The 26,075-nt window shown below is 37.6% G+C and overlaps 1 protein-coding gene across 1 annotated transcript in view; it reads left to right on the plus strand.

Moving 5' to 3' along the window:
- The window catches only part of NXPH1 (neurexophilin 1), a 302,845-nt gene extending 277,819 nt beyond the window's left edge, over positions 1-25,026 (plus strand). Inside the window, exon 3 of the mRNA XM_037836789.1 lies at positions 22,590-25,026. Within this exon, the coding sequence (XP_037692717.1) occupies positions 22,590-23,351 (762 nt within the window). The 3' untranslated portion in view covers positions 23,352-25,026. The remainder of the gene's footprint in view (positions 1-22,589) is intronic.
- Positions 25,027-26,075: the final 1,049 nt, after the last annotated feature.

The raw sequence follows: 26,075 nt of genomic DNA on the forward strand, positions 1-26,075 counted from the left end.
AAGGGTAAGGTGCCTGGAATAGCTCAAAATATCTTGAGAAAGAAAACTTTCTCACATTGCCTGACTTTAAATCATATTACAAAGCTACAGTGGTCACAATAGCATGGCATTGGCATAAAGATATGAATACCGACCAGTGGAATCAAATTGAGTGTTTAGAAATAGACCCTCTCATCTATGGACAATTGATCTTTGATAAGGCAGTCAAGTCAATGCAACTGGGACAGAGCAGCCTCTTCAACAAATGCTGTTTGGAGAACTGGATATCCATATCTAGAAGAATAAAAGAGGACTCCTATTTCATACTTTACACAAAAATTAACTCAAAATGCATCAATTACCTAAACATTAGAGCTAAGACCTTAAAATTTTTAGGAGAAAATTAAGGAAATATCTTAAAGGTCTTGTGATTGGAGGTGGTTTCCAAGCCCTAAATCCCAAAGTGTGACCAAGAAAAGAAGAAATAGATAATGGGATCTCCTAAAGATTAAATACTTTGGCATATCAAAGGACTTTGTCAGAAAAGTAAAAAGGCAATGTACACAATGGGAGACAATATTTGGAAACCACATATCAGATAAGGGTTTACTATCTAGAATATATAGAGATTCTATAACTCAACAACAAAAAGACAAACATATCAATTAAAAAATGGGCAAAAAACATGGACAGACACCTCTCTGAAAAGGAAATATAAATGGCTCAAAAACATATGAAAAGATGTTCAACTGCACTAGCTATTAGGGAAATGCAAATCAAAACCACAATAAGATATCATCTCACACCTACTAGAATGGTCATTATCCAAAAAAACAGTGTTGGAGAGGATGTGGAGAAAGAGGTACACTTTTTCACTGTTGGTGGGAATATAGAATGGTGCAATCTCTCTGAAAGGCAGTTTAGCAGTTCCTCAGGAACCTTAGTATAGAATTGCCCTATGATCCAGCAATCCCATTGCTAGGTATATACTCAGAGGAACTGAAGGCTAGGACATGAAAGGACATTTGTACACTGAGGTATATAGCGGCATCATTCACAATTGCCAAAAGATGGGAACAGCCCAATGTCCATCAACCGATGAGTGAATAAACAAACTGTGGTATATACATATGATGGAGTATTACACAGCTGTAAGGCAGAATAAAGTCATGATGGAGTATTACACAGCTGTAAGACAGAATAAAGTCATAAAGTAAAGACATTCAACAATGTGGATATACCTCAAGGATCTTATGTTGAGTGAAATTAGCCAGAAACAAAAGGACAAATACTGTATGGTTTCATTAATATGAACCAACTAAAATGAGCAAACTGAGAGTTAAAGTTAAGAACATAGGTTATCAGGAGGTAGAAAGAGGGTAAAGATTGGGCATTTGATGCTGAAGGTGTACAGAATGTTCAACAGGATTTAATGTAAAGATCCATATGGATAGCACAATAATATCTGATGGTAGCACAATATTGTAAGTACAATGAACAATGCTGAATGTGAGTATGGTTGTAAGAGGAAGTCTAGGGGGCATGCATGGCACCAGAAGGAAAGATAGAGGATAAAAAGAGGGACTGTGTAACTTAACAAAACCTAGAGTGGACAATGATGGTGACTAAATGTAGAAATGTAAAAAAGTTTTTACATGAGGAAGAACCAGTGAATGTCAACACTGCATGGTGTTGAAAATTGGATGGTATATGGGAAAAAATAAATCAATGCAAACTGTGATCTACAGTTAACAGTAACGTATTATTCTTCCATTAATTGTAACAAAAGGAATACACCAAAGCTAAATGTCAATAGAGGGGGATAGAAGGGAGGGGTATGGGATTCTTGGTGGTGGTGGTGGTGGTGTTTCTCCTTTTTAATTTTTTTGTTCTGTTTTTTTTTTTTTTCCTGTTCTTCTTTGTGGAAGAAATGTAAATATTTTCATATAGATTGTAGTGGTGAATGCATAAAATGCATAACTATGTGATTATACCAGGAGCTATTGATTGTTCACTTAGGATGGACTGTATGGTGTATGAATAAATAAATTTTTTACACCATAAATAAAAAATAAACGGAAAGATACAAGTGTTGGAGAAAATGTGGAGAGAGAGATATACCTATTCACTTTTGGTAGGGAAATATGCAGCCTATCTGGAGGGCAGTGTGTTGGTTCCACAGGAGGCTAAGTATAGGGTTGCCCTATAATCCTGCAACCCTGTTATTTGGTATATACTTGGAAGAACTAAAAGCAGGGACAGGAATAGGCATTTGCACATTGGTGTTTATGGCAACATTATTCATGATTTTCAGTGGATGGAGGTGGCCTAAGGGTACATGGATGAGTGAATAGAAGGGCAAACTGTGGTATATACATACAATGGAATATTGAGGGGCTGTAAAAAGGAATGAAGTTGTGAGGCATGCAACTCAGTGAATGAAACTTGAGGACATTATGTTGAGTGAAATAAGCCAGAAATTAAAGGACAAATATTGTAAGCCCTCTCTAATATAAACTAACTATAATGAGCTAATGCTGAGAATTGAGTTCGAGAACATAGGTTATGAGGGGATAGAACATGGGCAGAGATTGGGCAATCGATGATGCAGGAATGTTCAATAAGGCTTATTGTAAAGGTTCCTAGAGCATAAGCTCTTAACAGCAGTTGCATCTATTCCTGAGTTTTAACTGTTATTTGAGATGTTTGTTTGATACAAAATTTCTATCCTCTGTAGCACAGTAATTTAACCTATATGGTCAGTTTATTTGAAGAACCTAATTACATGAAACCTAGATTAGGGAATAAGATCTTGTTATTCTGTATGGGTTAATGGAACACCCTGATACATCTCAGAGTATTTGGGGCAGGAAATAAAAAACTATTTGCAAAGTTCCCTTGAGGGACTGGAGAAAAATGTGGAAATATTTAACTTCCTCATCAGGGGAATTCCTGATATTCTCACAGGCACTGGGGACTCTGCTGAGTCAAGCCCTCGATCATGCGGCTTGCCCATATGAAACTTATTCCTGCAAAAGAGAAGCTAAGCCTACTTATAATCATGCCTAAGAGTCACCCCCAGAGAGCCTCTTTTATTGGTCAGAGGTGGCCAGTCTCTCTAAGCCAAACTTTGCAAATAAATTCACTACCTTCCCCCCTACATGGGGGTGAACCTGGCTCTGGCATCGTGGGACTGAGAATGTCTTCTTGACCAAAAGGGGGAAGAGAAATGAAACAATATAAAGTTTCAGTGGCTAAGAGATTTCAAATAGAGTAAAGAGGTCATTCTGGAGGTTATTCTTATGCACTAAATAGATATTCCTTTTCAGTTTCTAGTGTATTAAAATAGCTAGAAGGTAAAACCTGAATCTGTTGAACTGTAATGAAGTAGACTTGATTCTTGATGATGACGCTATAACTCTATACTGTGGGACTGTGTGATTGTGAAAACCTTATGACTGACACTCCCTTTATCCAGTGTATGGGCAGATGAGTAATAAAATAAAGACAAAAACATATACAAATAATAGGGGGTTTAAGAGTTAAAAGGATGTTTTGGGTGTTCCTTTTTATTTTTATTTTTACTTTTTTCTTTATTTTGGAGTATTAAAAATGTTCTAAATTTGATTGTGGTGATGAATGCACAGCTATATGATGATACTGTGAGCCATTGATTGCATACTTTGGATGTATTATATAGTATGTGAATGTATCTCAATAAAATTGCATTAAAAAGTATTGCTTTCTACATTCTCAAATAAGGGACACTCTTCACCCTGCTACCCTCTTTGTCAATCTAAAGCTTTAGAACTTCATTATAAAATGATTTAGAGTGCACATCAGACAAAAACAAGTTGAGGGACATTTTACAAATTAGCTTAAACTCTTCAAAAGTGAAAAGGACAAGAAACAAACAGAGAGGTTCCTAAAGTGTCATGACAAAATATAATGCATGGTCCTAGATTGGATCCTGGACTAGAAAAATAAAGGTAAAAGGATATTATTGGGATGACAGATGGCATTTGAATTTGGACTATGGAATAAATTATAATAATGAATCACAGTTAAATGCCTTCATTTTGATAGCTATATTGTGGTTATATAATAGAGTGCAATTTTTCATAGGAACTATGAAAGGTAATATATAAAGGTAAATGTGCATGATGTCTCCAACTAATTTTCAAAATGACTCAGAAAAAAAATCATACAAGCATGCAAATATACATCATGTGTATAAGAGAGAAATAAAGCAACATGAGATCAAATATAATTCATTGGTGAATATTGGTGAAGGGCATATGGAAGTTTCTTATAATATTTTTGTAATTTTCTTTCAGTTGGAAATTACATAAACTAATGTTATAGAAACATTAACATAAATATAATTTTCTGTGCAGATTAACTGAAGATGGATCATCCTTTCAGACTATATAGTTAGTATTACTTAGCAAAAGATGATTTCATTTGTAAATGCATTTCCTATTTGTTTGAGGAAAACAAACCAACCTCCACTTTGAAAAAAACACTTAAATCTCACACTTTAACATTATTTGAAGCTATGAAATAAGTATTTTGACTAAAAGCGAATCATTAGTACATTTTGAATATGCTTTCTAAACTATACATTCCACTACCCCTACCACCAATTCCCACATGATCTTCAGGATATATTATAGCTCACGTTTAGCATTCCTTGTTGAGAATCACTCACTTTCAAGGCCTATAGAAAGAGATAGACTCTAAAATACCAGAGCCTTTCCATTAGTGTATAAAAATATTGATTGAGGTATTCTTGAGTGAGCAGGCTTATAGCTGCATATGAGGTGAGTGAAATGACTTCCCTGATATAATTTTTTAGTATTTTTAATCATAGTTACTTAATAAATGCTTGCTGACAATTGTGTTTATTTTTCGTTTTGCTAGAAGATATAATCTGACAAACTTTTGCTCTAACTTTCTATTTTTAAAATAAATTTTCTGAAAGCAGGGACTAAACATTTTTGGAGACAAATATAAAACATTTTTCTTTTTAGAGTCTGAAGAGTAACCCTCTGCATTTTATAATTTGCTTAATTGAAAACCTGTGACATGGGTTCTCTCATTTTGAAGCACTCTTCCCTCACAGCAGCCACTATGCAGGTTTAAGTCTGGGAAGGTCTGAGCTCATGTTGGGGTTCACGGTCAACCCAGGGGAACCTAAGCTGTAATTGCGATGTACTATGTTAGTTCCTCTTTGTTTTAGGGTTGACAGATGATGACAGATTCCTATAGTATCCCTTGTGTTCTGGTTTGCTAATGCTGCCATTAAGCAAAACACCAGAAATGGATTGACTTTTATAAAGGTGGTTTATTTGGTTACACAGTTGCAGTCTTAAGGCCATAAAGTGTCCATGGTAATGCATCAACAATCGGGTACCTTCACTGGAGGATGGCCAATGCGTCCAGAAAACCTCTGTTAGCTGGGAAAGCACACAGCTGACGTCTGCTCCGGAGTTCTGATTTCAAAAGGGCCTTCTCTCAGGACGTTCCTCTCTAGGCTGCAGCTCCTCGAAAATGTCACTCTTAGTTGCTCTTGGGGTGTCTGTCCTCTCTTAGCTTCTTCAGAGCAAAAGTCTGCTTTCAAAGGCTGTCTCCAAAATGTCTCTGTTAGTTGCAGCTCCTCTCTCAGCAACTGTGCATTCTACAAAGTGTCCCTTTTGGCTGTATCAGGCTCGCTCCTTGTATCTGAGCTTATATAGTGCTCCAGAAAACTGAATGGGTGGGGCCACACCTCCATGGAAATTATCCAATAAGAGTTATCACCCACAGTTGGGTGCATAGCATCTCCCCAGAAACACTCAAAGAATTACAGTCTAATCAACACTAATATGTCTGCCCACACAAGATTGCATCAAAGATAATGGCATTTTGGGGGACACAATACATTCAAACTGGCACACCTTGCTTCCACAAAACTTATAATTATTTATCAAAGACAAGTGAATTTCTTGTTTTGAAGTGAGATCCTGATTTCCAGAGCTTTGGTAAACCCAGAAAGAGATGTAAAGTACTGGCTCTCAAATGGGGGGATACCATGGAACCAAGCGGGGCGAGCTGGATGACAGGAAGACTTCACTACAGTTTCAACTCTGGCCCTAACCACCTTGATTAGCTATCGCACTCAACTTCCTAAGTTACAAAATGATTTTAAAAGGCCCTTTCCAGCTTTTGATGTTTTGTAATTCTCACTCTCAACAGTCATGGCTTTTCACAACACAGCCACAAGGCAAAAATGTCACAGTCCTACTGTGTTTATTTATCCTTTATCTATGCTAACATAAAGTTGGAAAAACCTTCAGGACTAGTATTTTCAGTATTGTTTTAATTTTGTGCTGTTAATGGGCACTTTCATAGTTTAATTTTGAGCTTTACAAAACACACCCATAAAACTGGTTGTATAGCTTCACATTTATAAAACTCTACTGCATTTCCCAAGCAAATGGGCCTTTATAAAAAGGAATACCCTAATAAAATGCCTAACTGCCTCTTTCAAAGCAATTACTATTTTTCAAAACTAACATGCACTTGTATAGAGCAAGAAAAAAAAATTGCCTATAGAAAGTTTGGCAGGCTCTTATTGAAGGAACTTCTGCTTTTAGAATTCCATCAGTATTCCCTCATTATTGTCTTAGGGTCAATTTCTGGAAATTCAAAGAAAATCCAGAGGATACTTTCTTTTTCTTTTCACTCATCGTTTAACAAGCCCCCAAAATACAGTTTTATATTTATCTAGGCATTTTTTCTCTTATTCACTTTTTTCTCAACTCAAATGAACATACATTTATTTTGCAATTTTGACGTAATGTCTCTGACCAGTTACAGTGGCCTGCAGGACACACTTACTTGTATTTTCCCGGAAGAGTAGCACCTTTTCTCTTGCATCACTGTGCATGTTCACAGAACTACACAAAACTTCCATGACAGTTTATAATATAAATACATTTATCTATGCCAGAAACTGAGCAGTTTAACTGCATATGGGGCAAGCTCGTCTGCAAAGATGTATCATTATGTGTGGCTAGGCGCCCCATTCAAACATTCATTTATTCATTCAACTGTTATTTGTAGAGCATCTATTTGGTACCTGGCATTGTATAAAATGTAGCAAACAAAATAGTGAGCAAGGCACTGGACAGCTCCCCCATGGAGATGACAGTCCAAGGAAAGACAAAAATGCCTGTATCTGTAACAGCATTACATTTATGAAGGAACAGTATGGGGTGCTACAAGACGATCAATGATTCCTTTGGAAATGAAGCTTAAGCTGAGCTGGATAATGAAGATAAGGATAAGTAGGTGTTAGTTAAGCAAATGGGAAGGTAGAAAAGATTCCAGTAAGGGGAAGCAGCTTGTTAAAATGTCTTTGAAGACCTGGAGTAAAGAGAGCTCATGAAAAAATCTGATGTGGCCAGAGCCAGATCTCTGAGCCCAAAGGGAAGACTAGCCAAGATGAGGCTGGAGAAGTAGACATAGGTTGCACTGAGCCAGACTGTTTTCCAAATAAATACATATAAATACTTTATCCCTAAACACACCCTTTTTCAGCAATCCAGGGCTCACAACAGCTACTTTAGACGCGGACGACTCCCGGTAGTTCTTCCTTGAGCAGTAGCAGCAGCTGCTTACTGGACTCTGCTTCTCACAGCAGAGGTGGCTGCCAGGTGCACTGGTCAGCAGTTACCACGCAGATTCCCTGCCCATCTTCTTCCTTCAAAGGAAGAACCCTTAGTGACACAATTCCGGCTGACTTTCAGCACAATGAATAGAGACAGCTGTCAGATGTCCTAGCTGTGCCCTCTAGTGGCAGCTGTAATGTTACCCAGATCGTTTGAAAAGGGTAATTAAGCTATCTTTCAGTTTGGAAAAAAGTGCATGTAGGGACATACCATAGGAGGAAATTCTCCCCTAACAACCTGGCCTTCTTTCGGTTTTTCTATGATACCTTCTATTCACAGGGTTCACTGCAGTGTAAATCACTAATACTATGAGAAAGCCATCTTAAAGTACAAAGGTCAAAGGAACCTTAGGGCTCTGACTATATACACATTTTCATCCAATGCCTCTGTCATGACTTCTCTTATAGCATCCTCAGTCATTTTCAGGCTTGCTTTGCACCATTTTCTCCATGACTTGCCGTCTCGTTTAACATGGTTCTTGGGTGGGCATCCTACTTTGATCTAGGTGAAACTCTTTATTTAATTCCCCTGGTACTAAACGTGCCAAGTCTTTTTGGACTCCGGGTACACCACTCAGTTTTATATGTGACTAACTTAAGGCCACTGAACCTTTGCTTGTTTATGAGATCTCTCTGTCTAAAAATTCTTTTTTTTCCTCAGCCTCTGGCTCTTTGGTATGAAATTTCACATGCCATGCTTGAAGACACTGGGGATAGGGAAGAGGGATGGTGCAAGACCAAAGTGAAATCTAGCTCAGATTTGTGGACAATGGTTGCACCTGGGTTACTTACAAATCTGGTAGTGATTATGAAAGAGAGATGTGAGGACAGAATGTAGTTACCCCATGCTAGGAATCTAGCAGGAAGGAAGCAAAAGGTCAAAGAATGGATGCTGTATTAGTCGGGGTTCTTCAGGGAAACAGAACCAACAGGAGACATATATGTGTACATAGATACATATAATGTAAACATTATGTGATTTATTATAGGAATTGGCTCATGTGATTGTGGGGATGGTCAAGTCCAAATTCCAAGACAGCAAGCTGGGAACTCTGTTGAAGGTTTTCGATGAATTCCCTGAGAGCATCTGGCTGGCTGGAGTAGAGACAGAAATTCTTTCTGACTGTTGAAATCATCAGTTCTCCTTTTAAGGCCTTCTTCAACTGATTGAATGAAACTTCTTTCAGTGCTTAGTTGATTGTAGATATAATCAGGTATAGATGAAATCAATTTATTGATGATTTAAGTGCATGAAATATCTTCATAGTAACAATCAGGCAAGTGCTTGTTTGACCAAACAACTGGGCACTATAATCTGGCTAAACTGACACATGCACTAAGCCATCACAGTTGCTAATCTCCTTATGAGAAGGGATTCAGAAAAGAAAAATACATTGTTAAAGAGTTTTCAAGTGAATTGCTTCCTCACGAACATAGTGGCATTTGAAGTTCCCTCAGCATATGAGTTGTGTCTTCCCTGAGCTATTCTTAAGGGCCCATTGTAGTATCTGATGCTCTAAGTAGGATATGCTTTTACCACTTGTTGTTCTGGCTAAGACATGATCCAAAAATATTTATTTAATAAATATGAAAATAATTTATGTAACTGTCACTACAACATCACCAACCTCTTCTGCGAGTATGAAGGACTGAGCTTCTCTACTAGTGTAGACCTCTTCCCTGACAAGGCCACAATAAAACACTGCATTTGCTCCACTTCAGAAAATGGGAGATTCCCAGTCCACAGGACTTTTAGAGGAGTGTAGAGGATCTTTGCCCTTTTAATACTTGTGGATCAGTTGCCTGGCTTCAGGTCTACCCTGCAACACCCTTTGAGCAGTGTCCATGGCCTATTGCCTGCTAAGAAAGAGCAACCAAGCAGAATTTTTGAACCAGTCCATGATCTAAATGGCACAGGGCTGATATTCTCCTGCAGCTCTCCTCCGTCATTTCATTTACATAATGATTTCTTCCTCTGTGTATTGGAAGGTTTCCAGACTAACCTCTGGAAAACCAGAGGATGTTGAATAGGCATAGTATCTCCCAAAACATCCAAGTCTTTATTTCCTCAGGAATTGATATCCTATTGAGTAAGCTGTGCTATTATTGCCACTTAGTATGTTCTCCTATGCCTCATTTGTATATGAGAATGCATATAGGTTGCTGAATATAGTGTTGGAAGTCTAGTCAATCCTTCCTCATTTGGTCTATTCTAAGCAGATATGGACCTTGTTTGACTTAAAGAAGCTATACACTCACCACCAGCATCCCCATAACATGCCTTCTTGAGGAAAACCACTCCTATTGATCTCCAGTTCAGGTAGAAAGATCCTGGGTCCTACTCAGCCATTCCTATATATGCAACACTTATCTTCTCCTTTCAGATGTGTTCTGGATTTACTGACAAATTCAAATATCCTTATGAGTAATGAAAAAATGATGCTGTAAGTGGCTTTGATTTAGCCAAGAAGTAGTCTTTAAAAATGCTACTTTAAACTTTTTGTTCATTTTTATAACCCTGTACCTAGGGGCTCTCACACGAGATTCTCCTTATAAATTTTAAAAGGAACTAATATAAAATATTAACAGTTTTTTTTTTTTTTTTTTGCTGCATTCTTTTCTCTATGTTAATGGACCTTGCAAAAAGAAGAAATCTTTGCAGTGCAAACCTGGGTAATCTGTAACTATATTTTGAGAGAAGGGGCTAAGTAGGGTCCATGCGGCATCATACTTCTTAATTTCTCAGTGTTAATATGTCTAGGTATAAAAAGTTAGGTGCATTTGTGCTTTTAAACTGAGCACAGGGGATGGGATAATATTTTCATAGAGTGACAATTTCTAATTCTACTATCAGAAACAATATTTCATGGCTCTTCTCAAAGCACCTGCCTGCCCCTCTCCCCTGCCATGGTTAAAGTAAGAACACTTACAAAAATAATTTGCATAAGACTATCTTCAGGAAAAGAATCAAAGGGAAAGCTAATTATTATGGATATACAGACTTGAGGAGAACTAAATTAACCACGAATTAAACTGGTCTTTAATGCAATATTCTTGTGGAATATTTGGTACCCTATGTTAGAAGGAACCATCCTACATGGGATCATGAGAGCTCACAGGATAACACACCTAAAATGCTTATCTATTTGAGGAATCCTAAAACTTATAAAAAACATACCATATTGCTTGTTCTTGAGGATGACATGGATTCCCCAAACTGGCCAGAATGTCTTCTCTTAAAGTTGTGTAAAAAAGGTAAATCATTGCATACATTTGACAATAATAAATTGTAACAATCAACATGGTCCCTTACTACCACCTAAACATAAAGATGACCACGTAGTTATTATATTTGTGCTAATTTCCATTTCAGTTTGTTTGGACCTTTTGAGCAAAAGCAACTTCCCAGCACCTATTGGGTTAAGGGAGAGGCATGGAATTCCTTTTCTGCTTTTTCTATTGTTAATGCAGTGCTACTGCTCCTGGAGCATTGCTTTGTAGCAGAAGGAAATGGTGTATTTTTGATGTATTAAAACAGTGACCTGTTTCCTCTGGCTTATCATATATAATACAGGCACTCCAGGTATTGTCAATGAAGTTCAGGCTCTAAACTTGTAAGACAGAAATATCTGAGGGCCATATGTCCCCTGGAAATCTTGATTGTGACTAAAGAATGGATGAACCTGCAGTATTCGTTGATCTGTTAATATTGAAATAGATGTAGGTAGGATGTATACCATATAGGTGACTTATTGAGTGATTTCTATATGTTAGACACCAGCCCACCCGCCTCTCTCCCCATTCCTGTAAGATATAAAATAGCATATTGTAGAAACAACTTCCCTCAAAGGGTATCTATTCTTATCTAGGGAACTTAATGAAAAAAAAAAATGTCTGACATATGTAGAAATCTCTGCATGCCTTTCTCTGAACTAGTGTAGGGGCTAGAGAAAGCAGGGACACATGCAATCCTACCTTGTAAGATTTCAGAATGCCTGAGTTAAAGAGAAAGTCCTAACATTTCAGAACAGAGAAAGATAAAACAGAAGAAAATGAATTAAAGGATGAATGTATAAGATATCCAGTGTACTAACTTTCAAGTCTATGGTCAATAAAGACATTTTTAGGCATGGAAGAGCTCAGACAGTTATTCCCAATGAACTCTTTCTAAAAGAATTACACAAATGTATACATCCAGCATGAGACAGAAGGGAGCAGGATATCTGATAACAATAAGCAGAGAAAAGAATGGAATCAAGACTAAACCACTGTAGTTGAAACAATGTAATGATTAAGGCTCTATTAGTAAAGGTACACAAAAAGTAGAGGTATGGTACAGTCATATTAAATAACCTTATATTCCAGTTTAAAAGAAAGATGATATGCCTGCATGTACTAAGAAAGATGTATCTCTAAGATATCTTGTTAATTAGAAGAATCATAATGCAATTCATAAATATGACTCCCTTTATGTAAAATATTTATATAACAAAAATAATTTTGCTAGTGAAAATATGTAGAAACAGTATACACCAAATTTTGCAAATTTTTGCCTCTGTTGAGAGGACTGGGATTGTAAGGGAGCAGGGGTTGATGATGAAGGCAGCCTTTACTTTTTACTACATAAACTCCTATAATATTTGACTGTTCTGATGTTCTGATAAGCATGTATTAATGAAGACTTGCATGATTAAAGGGATATTAAAAATAAGGTGGGCACATGCCCTGTGGAGTAGCTAGAAAATAGCTCCTTCACCTACCAGCAGTGATCTTGGACAAGTTATTAAATCTTCTTGAGCTTTCATTATCCCCATCTATAAGATGAAGATATTAGTATTGACCTCAAAGTTTGTGTTTGAGTGTTTGTATGTGGTTTAAATTAAATTCAATGCCATATATAAAATGCTAATTACAGTGCCTTGAATGTAGTGTGCCCATAATCAATAGTAGTTATTATTATCTAATATATAGTCAAAATAGCGAATCCCAAAACTGGCAAAATGCAGCAGTAATCATACAATGAGGTCATTTTGTTGATTAGTTATTCACTGAATGAGAGGTATTACTTAAGCATAAAGTCATTTAAATTTTTGTTTGGCTTCAAGTATTCACACATTTGATGAAATAAATACACACTATTCAAAGCAATTTTGAAATTATTTATAGTGAACAATAATAGATCAACAGTAAAATGTGAAGGTTGGAAAAAATTAAAAGGTGTCTTATTGCTCATTTATAAAAAAGAGATGTACAAACCTCTGGAGACATGTCTGGGTAGAAATAGCATACTGTTTTAGTTTCTTAGGTGCTTAAGCAAATACCATGAAATGGGTTGGGTTAAACAATGGGAATTTATTAGCTTACGGTTTTGATGCTAAAACAAAGTCCAAATCAAGGCATCATCAAGTTGGTGTTTTCTCCCCAAAGACTGTGGCTTTCTGGGGCTGGCTGCCAGCGATCCTTGGCTTCTCTGGCACATGGCAAGGCACATGGCAGCATCTCCTGGTTTCTCCTTTCAATGCCAGTTTCCATCAATGTCCAGCCTTTTGCTTTCTATGTCTCTCTGTCTGTCTGAATTTCACTCCTTTTATAAAGAACTCCAGCAGTAGGATTATGACCTGCTCTGGTTGAACTGGCCTACACCTTCTTTTTTTTTTTTTTTTAATTAAATTCAGTTTTATTGAAATACATTCGCATACCATACAATCATCCATGGTATACAATCCACTGTCCACAGTATGATAACATAGTTACGCGTTCATCACCACAATCTATCTCTGAACATTTTCCTTACATCAGAAAGAACCAGAACAAGAATAAAAAATAAAAGTGAAAAAAGAACACCCAAATCATCCCCCCCATCCCACACCATTTGTCCTTTAGTTTTTATCCCCATATTTCTACTCATCCATACACTAGATAAAGGGGGTGTGATCCACAAGGTCTTCACAATCACACTGTCACCCCTTGTAATCTACATTATTATATAATCGTCTTCAGGAGTCCAGACTACTGGGTTGGAGTTTGGTAGTTTCAGGTATTTACTTCTAGCTATTCCAATACATTAAAACCTAAGATGTGTTATCTATATAGTGCATAAGAATGTCCGCCAGAGTGACCTCTCGACTCCATTTGAAATCTCTCAGCCACTGAAACTATTTCATCTCATTTTTGGGCTATACCTTCTTAACTGAAGTAGCCTCACCCAAAGGTTCTGCTTACAATGGGTTCCCACCACAGGAATGGATTAAACTTAAGAATATGTTTTCTGGGGCACATACAGCTTCAAACCACCACATATATATAAAGGAGTGAACATTTTATATAAAATATTATGAGGTCAGAAGCATAGCTGAGGCAGGAGTGAGGTTGCGCAGTGTTTTATTTTCCAAAAGTGGTGTCTTTTCAACAATGTTTTAAAAGATAATACATTGGCATTATGATTGCAAACTGATAATGAAAGATATTAAAGAAAATAGTGTTCAAGTATATCCCTTAGATGTAGAAATAAGGAAGCAGATTAAAATGTGGCAACTTGTTCTGTATTCATACTTTCATCATCCAAAGGTAGTTTTCTTGTCCCTACCCCTTCTCATACCCAGTCTTGCTTGCTTGATATGAGACCCAACCTCCATCTTTGTTTAAAGTTGAAGGAAGTGGTCCCTCTCTTTGTTCCTATTTTTGGATGTTCTCAAAAGAAAAATACACTTTGAAATGCAAACATTTAATCATGTTAAGAATATTTGTGATTCTAAGTGTTTCTTAAGGAAGGAGACAATACATAATTTGTGGAAACTGTATCACTGGACCAGTGAGCCAACTCATTTGAAATGGGTTTTTTCCACTTTTGACATGACAAATTATATTCAGTTAGGAAGTATATTTATATCATATTTTAGAAATTTGTTTATTGTTATTTGTACTAAAAAGTTCACAATGCTTTGTCTCTTTAAAATTGCATTCATTAGAAGTTGCCAGACTTTCCTTTTGAATCTTTATACCATAGTTCTCACCACTTCTATTATCACTCAGATATGCTGACATCATCGGATCTTTAGGTGACTTTTACAAAGGAACTGTTTTAATGTGTTTGTAAAATAAATTGTAGAGGGTGTTCTGGGTATAAGATTTTCTTTTTCAGTGATGTCTTTTATTCAGTAAGGCTCAATCCATTTCAATTTTATGTGTATATTTATGTGTTTCAAAAATGAAAGCTCTTAAGATGTTAAGCAATATGATACAATGAGAAAACCAATGATTCCTGATCGCCTCTGGAAGTACATGTGTTAAGCTAGTTGTTCTTCTTTCTCATCTTGCATTGTCTCCTTACCACCACTGATATCAAGCAAGCGTCAATAAGGTCATCAGTGGTGGGTTTCAAAAGTCAAGGGTTTTCTTTTCAAGTGCTTATACTATTAGGTTTCTCCTTGGAATTTAATTTTCGGCATGCCTTTCTTTTTTCCCTCTTCTTCCCTTTGTTTCCACAATATTATTTTTTCCCCTAGTGTTCTGGTTTGCTTATGCTTCCCTGAAGAAAGGCCGATGGTGTCTGGAACACCTCTGTCAGCTGGGAAGACATGTGGCTGGCGTCTGCTGGTCCTTTGTTCACGGGTTGTGTTCCAAAATGGCTTTCTCCAAAACATCTCTGGGTTTCTGTCTTCACTCCTCTCTCTCGGCTCCTGTGTGTGCTTGCTTGTGGGCTTTTCTCTATAAGCATCTGGGGGGTTCTCTCTTAGCTTCTCCGGGGCTTTATCTCTTAGCTTATCATCTCCAAATGTCCTTCTGTCTGCATCTCCCAGCTGTTTCCAAGTGTCAGCATCTGTGTTGGCTCTTGAGCTCTCTTAAGTAGTCCAGTGAACTAATCAAGACCCATCCTGAATGGGTAGGGTCCACACCTCCATACAAATAATTCAATTAGAGTTATCACCCACAGTTGAGTGGTTTGCATCTCCATGGAAAGATTCAATCCACAGGGTCTACCCTAATCAAGACTAGTAATTCTGTCCCCCACAAGACTGCATTAAATAATATGGCTTTTATGGGGGACATAATATTTCCAAACCAGCACACCTAATATCCTCTTTAGTCTCTTCTCAGCCTGATTCCTCTTCTGCCTGTCCTCAAAACACTGACATCAGGCTTCTCTTCTTTATCTCCATGCTCTCCACCTGCACAATACCATCAGTCTAAACTACAAAATTGCCATTAACACTCCCCTCATTTCTTGAGAGCTTTTGGACCCATGATTCCAACCTGTTTTTGGAAAGCATCACCACAATGACCTGCAGACATGTCAATCTCCAAATATCCCTAATGAATCATTAGGTTGAGGTATCTTACCTCTGAAATCTCTCTCAAATCTATTCTTTGTTCTTTTGCTGCTATAACCTTGACTCAGGCTCATATTCTCTCTCGACTGGACTATTGCAATTAGTTATTTAACTCGTCTCTCTTCTTCAAAGGTCTCTAAGTGCCAATCTGTCTTCCAGTGTCCATTGATTCTTCTAGGACCAGATCACCTACAAAACAAAAGAAAATTTTAGTGATACTCCATTACCTAAGTTTCAGTGTCTTAGCAGTGCCTTCACAATTTGGCCCTAACCTGCCTCTTACAACTTGTTCTTTTTCTCCTTCCTCTCAATTCACCCTAAGATTCAGCAGCAAGGAGTTACTTCCCATTCTTACATTTGACATTCCTTTTCAGCTCTTTGCTTTGGCACACTAGGTTCTTCATATTTGGAAGAATTCCCTGTCCCATTATCTGTCTGTTGAATTCCTGAGCCTCTTTTATTTTCCAAATCTAATGGTTACACCTTCCATCATTCCTTCCCTACCTTTCAACTTTAACCATGACTCTTAACATATTGTACATAGTTCTGGTCATACAACACTTATTTTTTCTTAAATGATACTGTTTTAGATTGTGAACTTCTTGAGGGCAAGGGCCATGTCTCATTTATCTTTGTATTTCTGTTGCTTAGCTCAGTATTGGAAGAATCTCACAGTATAGTTATTGAATTAATAAAACAAAATGAATCAGGTTGTTTATATTTAACTGGTCTGGGACTTTCCTAAGGACCTTTTCTGATGTTTCATTGCTGTTATTCTCTTTTGGACATTGCCCCACATCCCTCCTAACCTAAGTGAAAGAGAAGGGAAGAAAGAGAATTAGAAAATTCAAGGCAGTGTTGACAACAATTACAGTTGAAACCTGCTTTGATTCTGTATCCAAACTGAGAAGTTCCAAAGAGGTTTCTTGGCTGAAAGCACCACCTGAAGCCTTTCATATCACACTGTTGAAGGCAAATAAATCCAAGGCATTTGGTGACTGAGCTTTAACAGCTCATCCTTGTTAACTTGAGTTTTACTACCTCCTCAACTTGTTATATTTTTGAAGTTGTCAAAGCATCACTTTCAAAAACACTTGCTTTTTAAAAATTGTATTCTTTGGTTTTTGGTTATGTTAAAGAGAGATTTTCTTACAAAAATGCTTTCCGCTCTCAAATCTTATATATTATCCTTTTCCATAAAAATACTACCCAGTAGGATTCAAATATAAAATTATCTATGATCATAACAGGTAGTAATGACACTGTTGTAAATGGGGGGGAGGGGTCTCCATTTAATTCTCATAACAGTCCTGTGATGGAGGTGGATATGATTCTCATATTCTCCAGATGAGAAAAACTGAAATTTTATACTAGTTGCCCAAATCGTACAGTTGTTACATATCAGAGCCTGGATTGGGATTCAGGCAGTCTGACTCTAGAGTTCACACTCAAAATCACTACATCTGTGGAAGGTATAACATGGAACTAAGCAATTTCTATTCTCCCTGAAAATGTGAGGTTTTTCCTGCTTTTGGGAGTCTTAGCCTCCTTTTAAATAGATTGGTTCCTCCTCTTTGAAATCATATCCCTCTAATTCCACATTTTTTGTTCTTTCACTCCCCATTTGCCTCTGCTAAATTTCACTCTAAGTTTCTTTTCCCCTCCCGCTTTGGGACACCCCCATTGCTGCTTCGTTAGCCAGTGCACCACGGGTGCCTCCCATTACAGCCCCTTCCTCCATCACTCTGTTGATGCTGAGATACGAGTTCCAAGCACCTCCCCAATGTGTGCCTGTGTTTATTCTTCTTGGCATTCAAAGTATGTGAGCCTATTCAAATAAATATCCGTATAATTCCAGGAGAAAATCAGAAAAGAAGATATGCACTTATTTCTCTTATACTTAGGCATAAATACAGGAGCTGTGATAAGGACGAAGTCTTAAAAAATTAGGCAAGCACAGATTTGGATGTCTGAACAACTAGTTAGATTTCATTAAAATCAAAACAAAACAAACAAATGAACACACACATGAAACAAACTCCAAAACCACAATATCTAGACCACTCTTATCAAACAATGATTGTTTTAAATTTTTATTTTAGTTTCTCCATGCTAGGGGAAAAGAGCATATTTTGAGTGCATTTCCTCCAATGAATTAGTAGGAAATATTTAGTTGTTTTTAACAGTTTTTTAATTATAATAAAAATAATATTAATTATGGAACTGCTAAAGATTAAACTTCTGAAATTACAGTAAAATTTGCCCCATCGAGGAATGACTTTATTATCAAGCAGTAAGGATACGTGGGAGATGTCATATTTTCCCTCAAGAAAACCCATGCGTTCCTACTCACAATTTTCTCTCCCCAAAGAATATTTCCCTCTAAATTTCATCCCTTTGAGACGTAAAGTGTAGTCCTTGTTAAAAAACAAAATTATTTGGACAAAATGACCCTTTGCTGTTATTAGTCATTGATGGTGTATGTGTGTGAGCCATTTCTGTAACAAAATCTGTAAACAAGAAACAGTCTGAGATCAAGAAAAGATAGGAGAAATACCATTGCTAAGGTTGAGCAGAAGTGAAGGGGAAGTACCTAAAGCTAAAAGAAAGTTGAGAGCAAAGATACCTTCTCTGAATTCCTAATATTTTCCCCAAGATCAGCAAGGGTCTATCTGAGAGCCATCTTTGATTCCACACAAGGGCACTGGCTCATTTTGGGTAGGTGATATGTTTATGGGTTCAAAGGGTGACTGTGTGCATGGAGCTGGTCTATGCTTTTCTTAGATGTGACTTTGCCCCTTCCATGCACAGTCCTTTCTTTCTGAGCCTCATCACATCCCTCAGGTCTGAGTCCCCCATGGCCATTTGTTTGCCTGTGGTTAATTAACCTCTGCATGCAATGGTCTGCATGAAGGTATCACCACTGCCGTGGGAATCACAGCAGATTCAACTAGACCCAGACCAGCAGTCTGAAATTGTTGACAGAGCTTTTGTGTTAGTTTACCCAGTGTTTCAGTATTGGATTTTCAGGGTTCAGTCATGGGGCATAAACCCATGATAAAATGTCATTTTGTTTCAGATGCAAGGTATTTACTAGTGGCTAAACTTGCAGGATTTCTCAAGCCTGATATTATTGACATTTTGGGCCAGATAATTCTTCATTGCAGATTTTGTCCTGTTTTACTGCAGAATGTTTAGCAGCATCTCTGGCCTCTGCTCATTAGATACCAGTAGCAACAACAAGTTATGACAACCAAAACATCTCCAAACACTGCCAAATGTCCCTTCAGGGGCAAAATCCTCCTGTCCCCATTAAGAACCACTGGTGAAAGGAAGACTCTCAGCTGACACTGGTATCACCTCAGGCATGACACTAAGCTAGGCAGAGTCAGAAACAGATGTGAGGTCAATATCAGAAAATAGCCCGAAGAGGTTAGGTTCAATCCAGAAGGAAAGCTGACAAGGTAAGGGGAAGACAATGGAAGAAGGCAAGAGCTGAGTAAGACAGGCGCAAAAGCAGAAGGCAAACATAGAAGTCAGAAATAAATTATTTAGAATACAGCTAATTTAAATGGGACAGAGATATAGGAAGCAGTTGCTAAGGTGATCAGTGCATTTTGTCAAGACAGTGCCTTTGTCCCTTATGCTAATTTAGAAGACATGAGCTAGCTCTAGATCAACATTTTTCAAAATAGGGCCCTGTGCCTGATTGTCTGGACCCTGCTATGTATCTGGAGTTCCTGTAGGATTTGGGAATTAGCCTGTAAACTCTTTTTAATCAGATCAAAAGCTTGATTTTCTAGTTTGGCAGTCTTTGAGCTTGCACAGTATATTAAAACCCTGTAGAAACTTATCTTTTGACAAGATGAATGAAAGAAGTACCAGAACAAATTCTGGCTGACTACACTTGAACTCCACTGAACTTCTTTCTGGTTCTTGGGTAAGCTAAACTCAGTCCCACAATATTGCCATTATACTTGCAGTTCCCTCTACTTGTAGAGGTCTTCCCTCAGATCTCTGAAAGATTAGACATCCTCATAATTTAGCCTAAGATCAACTATCACCTTCCCAGTGATGCCCTTGTTGTCACCTTCCCAGAGAGGTCCCCATTGTCAACTGCTCATCAGGCCCTAATTGTTGCCTTCTCTGAAAGACCCAACTACTTTATCTAGAGTAGCTCACCTTTCCTCTAACCCACTACCAGATACTTTCTATCCTATTACTTGCTTTATTTTCTTTACACTGCCTGAAATCATTTTATTTATTTGTTTGATTGCTTGGCAATCATTTCTCTTCCTCCACAAGGCTCCTAGCTCCACAAAGGCAGGAATATTGCCCACTTGTTCATCACATTATAGCTTGGCACCTATAATGGTATCTGGCTTCTAGTAAGTAATCAATGGATATTTGCTGAATAAAGGAATGCATTTGTTCATCACCCCAACTCTGTGGGAAAAGGAGGGGTGACAAGATATTCAACTAGATAGAAAGAAACTTGACTGCGTGGTTGAAAAATTTACTGTGGTGGAACAGAGGCCTTTCACCCAGGTTTCTTATTCTAGGTCCACTGTTCTTTTCAAGTCACCCTAACACCTCTGGATACAAAGCACATTCATATCTATTATCCCCTTTGAGACAAACTAGTATCCCCATCCCCATTTCCCATATGAACACACAGAGACACACAGCAGCTAAGTGACACCTCTGTTCTCTTCAAAGGGAGGGGATCAGCTTTTAGTTGGTATTTTTCCCCATTGTCTCAAGTTGAATTGGGCAGGAAAGAGACTATTTGCCAGCTGTTGGTGAAGAGAATGTTGATCCTGAGGCATTTGAGGAGACAAGATACAACATCTAAGTGACTGTGCCATAGCCTAGATTACTAAGGCCCTATGCATCATGTCCTTGGGGGGATCTCATCCTGTCCAGATTCTGAACACTTGGCCACTTTCAGGAAAGACCTCCATATGTATCACTTGGTAGTCTTTTTTCTCTACATGTCTTCAAACATCAGCCAGAGATCCATCATAATAGCTAAATGTATTGAGCCCAACCCATGTGCCAGCCACCCTTCTGGAGGCTTTCCGTGTCTTAGCTCAATTAATCCTCACAGCAACCCTATAGTGTAGGCTCCATCATTGCTCTTTTGTTATAGATATAGAAAATGGAGGCAGAGGGAGGTTAAATAACCTGACCAAGGGCATACTTGGAAGTGGCAGAGCTGGGAGTAGATCCCAGGCAGCCTGGCTCTAAAGTTCATGTTCTTACTTCCTTGAGTCTGGGCTAGAGTACTTCTAGCACAAGTGGTGGGGTAAAATGCTATTCTCAGGCCAGGGTTGTATCCTAGCAAAGGGCCTGAAAAGAGGATAAATAAATGAGCCACTTTCAGTTTCCAGAGAGGTCCCTAGAATGCAGCTCTGTTTCCTATTGGGCCCAAATAAAAATAACGCTCTCCAGGAATGACCTTTTATCCTCATTTTGAGAATAGTTTGGAGGGAGATTAGAAGAAACTGCAAAACTGCTGAGTGGTAGGCAGGTGCATGTTGGACATAGGACTCAAAACTTGTTCTCCAGGTTCCTGAGGGTAGAGGTTTATTGTGCAACTTGGCTTTATAATAGTGCAGCTTGGGATTTCCTTCGGTTGCCTTACCCTGCAATAGTCAGTTCACATCTTAAAGGGTTTATCTGTTGGGTGATTGGCTGCATTCCTGCCTCTCCTCCACGTAGGGATGGAAGCCACTTTAGGCAAATGAAGTAATGTGGATACTGGCTCTTGTGAATCCCTGTTGTAGATGGGAATATAATTCTTCCCAAAGAGGCAAGTCTGGGGTCCCAGGAGAAGAGTTTCTGAATGCAACTCTCACAGTTCAACCTGTAGTGACCTCTCTCTCATTGATCATGTGTTGTTTGCTTCACTAGATTGATAATTATTCTATAAGATATTGTATATTAGATGTTTTATTTTATGTCCCTTTTCCTAGACACATTTTAAGATCAAGAATGGCATCTTGTACCATCTGTTCCTTGCTTATAATAGGTGCTAATAAACACACTGTTTTGTTTTGACCAGTTAAAATATACTAAAGTCTCTGCAAAACTAACTCCTCTAACTCTTCTAATATGACTGTGGCATGGGCAACTAAAAAGTCGATCGCGTGTTGACATATTTCTGAGACGCATATAGTTTTAAAGCTTATGATAATTTTGAAGTAGAGACAGAACAATGATTTGTAAAATTTTGCTTTGAAAATTTGATGTCAATTTGTTTTTGATGTCAGTTTGCTTTATTCATGTTAGATGGCCTCTTTCCTCATCAAAATTAGTGTTTTACATAGGGCTTTGGGTCATGGTTAGTGGTTTTTATCCACCCACATTCCTTCTCTTCCATTATTAAGTAAAAGCAGAAGTGGTATTTTATCACATTTTAATAAACATCGGCCAGATGTTGAAGATATTTTTTAAAATGTCATTATTTAATTGTGAGCTTTTGAGAAAGGACTTGAATTTGCATCTTGGGTATGCTTTTCATATGCAGAGATGTAAATGCCACTTTTCTGTTTTGTTTTCAGGTCACATGTGCCAATTTAACAAATGGCGGAAAATCAGAACTTCTAAAGTCAGCAAGCAGCAAATCCACACTAAAGCACATATGGACAGAAAGCAGCAAAGACTTGTCTATCAGCCGACTCCTGTCACAGACTTTTCGTGGCAAAGAAAATGATACGGATTTGGACCTGCGATATGACACCCCAGAACCTTATTCTGAGCAAGACCTCTGGGACTGGCTGAGGAACTCCACAGATCTTCAAGAGCCTCGCCCCAGGGCCAAGAGAAGGCCCATTGTTAAGACGGGCAAGTTTAAGAAAATGTTTGGATGGGGTGATTTTCATTCCAATATCAAAACAGTGAAGCTAAACCTGTTGATAACTGGGAAAATTGTAGATCATGGCAATGGGACATTTAGTGTTTATTTTAGACATAATTCCACTGGTCAAGGGAATGTATCTGTCAGCCTGGTACCCCCCACGAAAATTGTGGAATTCGACTTGGCACAACAAACCGTGATTGATGCCAAAGATTCCAAGTCCTTTAACTGTCGCATTGAATATGAAAAGGTTGACAAGGCTACCAAGAACACACTCTGCAACTATGACCCTTCAAAAACCTGTTACCAGGAGCAGACCCAAAGTCATGTCTCCTGGCTCTGCTCCAAGCCCTTTAAGGTGATCTGTATTTACATTTCCTTTTATAGTACAGATTACAAACTAGTACAGAAAGTGTGTCCCGACTACAACTACCACAGCGACACACCTTACTTCCCCTCGGGATGAGGATGGACGTGGGGATGAGACTGAAGACTGAGGAATTAAAGGTCATGTGACAGGGCTGTTACCTCAAGGAAGATGGCCACATCTGTTGCCTGGAATGTGTCTACACTGCTGCTCTTGTCAACTGGCTGCAAATATGCTAGTGGAAAACATCTGATGTAATTTCTGCCCAGTCAGCTTCATCTCTCAGTATAGTTGTAAATCACACACAGATGCACACAAACGCACACTCATACACATTTCAGCTTGTGTCCTCCATGCTCCCTGTTGAGAGGGCTTTCATTATCTGGCTCATAATGGTTTAGGATAAACTGTCATCAAGCAAAAGGATTAACTAGACAGAGAATGGTTTCTAACACATGCTGTCATGGAAATCTCTTTTAAAGTCTTGAGTACATGCCAATCAATAATCCCCACTCATGCCTTTCTACTGCTTGGAGTAGCTGTACTGGTAAATACTACTGTAGGAGTATATGCTTGTTAAAATGGAAAAAAATGTGTCTTTAGATCTCAGTATCTTTATTTTATGAACACAACAAAGTGTAGTAACTTCTTTTCAGTACATAGTAGGCACATTCAAGGTGATACAAGATGGCTCTTTTTTTTATGAAGGGAGCCGGCTCTCAGTAGAGATGAGCAAACATTTTGAATTTACATGTGGGCAGACATTGGGATTTACAGCTTTCATCAACAATCACTGGACTTTTGTGAAGTTGAGACCAGCTAAGGCTGCTTAACACAAGTTCTGATCATTATATAGGAAGGAAAATGCCTGACAGACACCATGTAAGTTATAAGTGTCTGTCTTATCTTTACTACACATATTGTAACAAATTCAATATCCTAGTCTTCATTTGTATGAATGGTTTGTATTGTACATAGTTTCACCAAGTGTTATTTGAGCTGCTTATTAATATTAACTTGTACTTGTCTTTCTGCTTGTTATTGGTTAAAAAAGAAAACAAAGAATATGAGGAATCCATTTTATCAATGTAGCCGTGAACTTCATTAAAAAGACAAACTTAATGTACAAACATTTATTCAGCTCAAGTATTGTTGAAAGCTATACATATACAACATTACAGTCTGTCTGTATTTAGATATTTTATTTCTGGACAAAAATGAAATGTACATAAAAATAAAACACTTAGAGTTTCAATATGTACTTGTGTAAGATGGTGATTTAAATGGTTCTGACAAGAAAAATGTGCTGGAATACAGTCATGGTTTGCATCTCATGTCTCTAAATTTGTGCAGAACTATCTAAATTGCTATTAGTTGCCCAGTCAAAACAACTTAAGAGTTTTACTCTCAAGCCTGGGAAACTATTGTGGTGTACAACATGGCACACATTTTTGGTTTACTGTCATGTTAGTTATTGAAGAATACTAAAACTTGAAGAACATAAGGAGATAACTGAGATCTCCTAAATTAATTATAACTAGTTGAATTTTTCCTGTACAGAGTTATTATTTAGCAGGGTGATTGAAAGGAAGGCAGTTTTGCTTTTCTTTAAAAGAAAGTCAAGATGTCTGAAGATTGTGGCTGAATTTCTCTGATTCTGCTATAATAACTCAAGTCAATGAGGAAATTGGGATAGCAAACAAAGGGATTCAGTGGTGAATTTCTCTTGACCATATGGGACCAAACTACATAGCATTGTTTACAGATATTAAACTTTCTTCCTCTTTTTTTTTTTTTTTAATTTGCTATACATAATCCCAACAAAATAAACAGAAGAATAAATATGTAAGGTGACCCACTTTTTAAAGTCACATATTGGGGATTGGCTAACCAAAGAAGGCAAATTAAGAACACCAACCCATTCTCATGTTCTCCTCATGCTGTTTTCATATAGAAATTATTAGAAGTACCACAGGCAAAACAAAAACAGTAACTTCTAAAGTGAGAATTCAATATCAGTTTTGGATAAAGAGATTCTGTAACTGTAAATCAAAGACACATCTTTGTATTCAATATCCATCTATCAAAATCCTCCAATATATCTAGACAACCATTTAGATCAATGTATTAATGAATTTGTCATGCAAATTAGAAGCTAATGTTAGAGCAGATTATCTCTGGCACATCAGGCAATAAGAGCTTCATGAATCCCAGCTGCTGTTCATATTTTCATAGAGAATTATGTCATTCTGTAGTTTATCAAAGTGATCACTTAGGGGTAGTTGGCTCTTTGGCAAACAGGAGAGTGAGATGGGGAAAATAATTTTTTTTTATCATTTGATTAGTGGACCATGACTTTCATTTTGTGGTCTCTGTCTTTTTCTAATCCAACATTCAAGCTAAGGTGAAAATATACTTCAATCTCCACCCCCATAACCTACACACTGTTCTCTAACTTTCCTGTGAAATGTTTCTTTTGCATTTTTATAAATGTAAGCTATAAGTAACTAATATTCAATTAATTGATTTTTTTTCTGTAGTTTTTCTTTAAGAGAAGAAAATACGTAGTGAATTTCCAGCAAGGATTACAACTTTTAAAAATCAAACTTCAGGACTTTTTCCTGGGCCTGTGCACACTTATTCCCAACTCCTCCATCATCAACACCTTCATCCGAACTATAGGGAAATCATGATGATGTAGAACTTTGATGCACTCACACACAAATTTGTATTCAGTGTATTCTTCCTATTTTAGGAAAGGAAGTGGATGAAGGAAGACTAATAATATGAAGTTTCAAAGTTTCAGATTAAAAACTTTTATTA

The sequence above is a fragment of the Choloepus didactylus genome, chromosome 5 (genome assembly GCF_015220235.1).
Source record: "Choloepus didactylus isolate mChoDid1 chromosome 5, mChoDid1.pri, whole genome shotgun sequence".
In the NCBI taxonomy this organism is placed as follows: domain Eukaryota; kingdom Metazoa; phylum Chordata; class Mammalia; order Pilosa; family Megalonychidae; genus Choloepus; species Choloepus didactylus.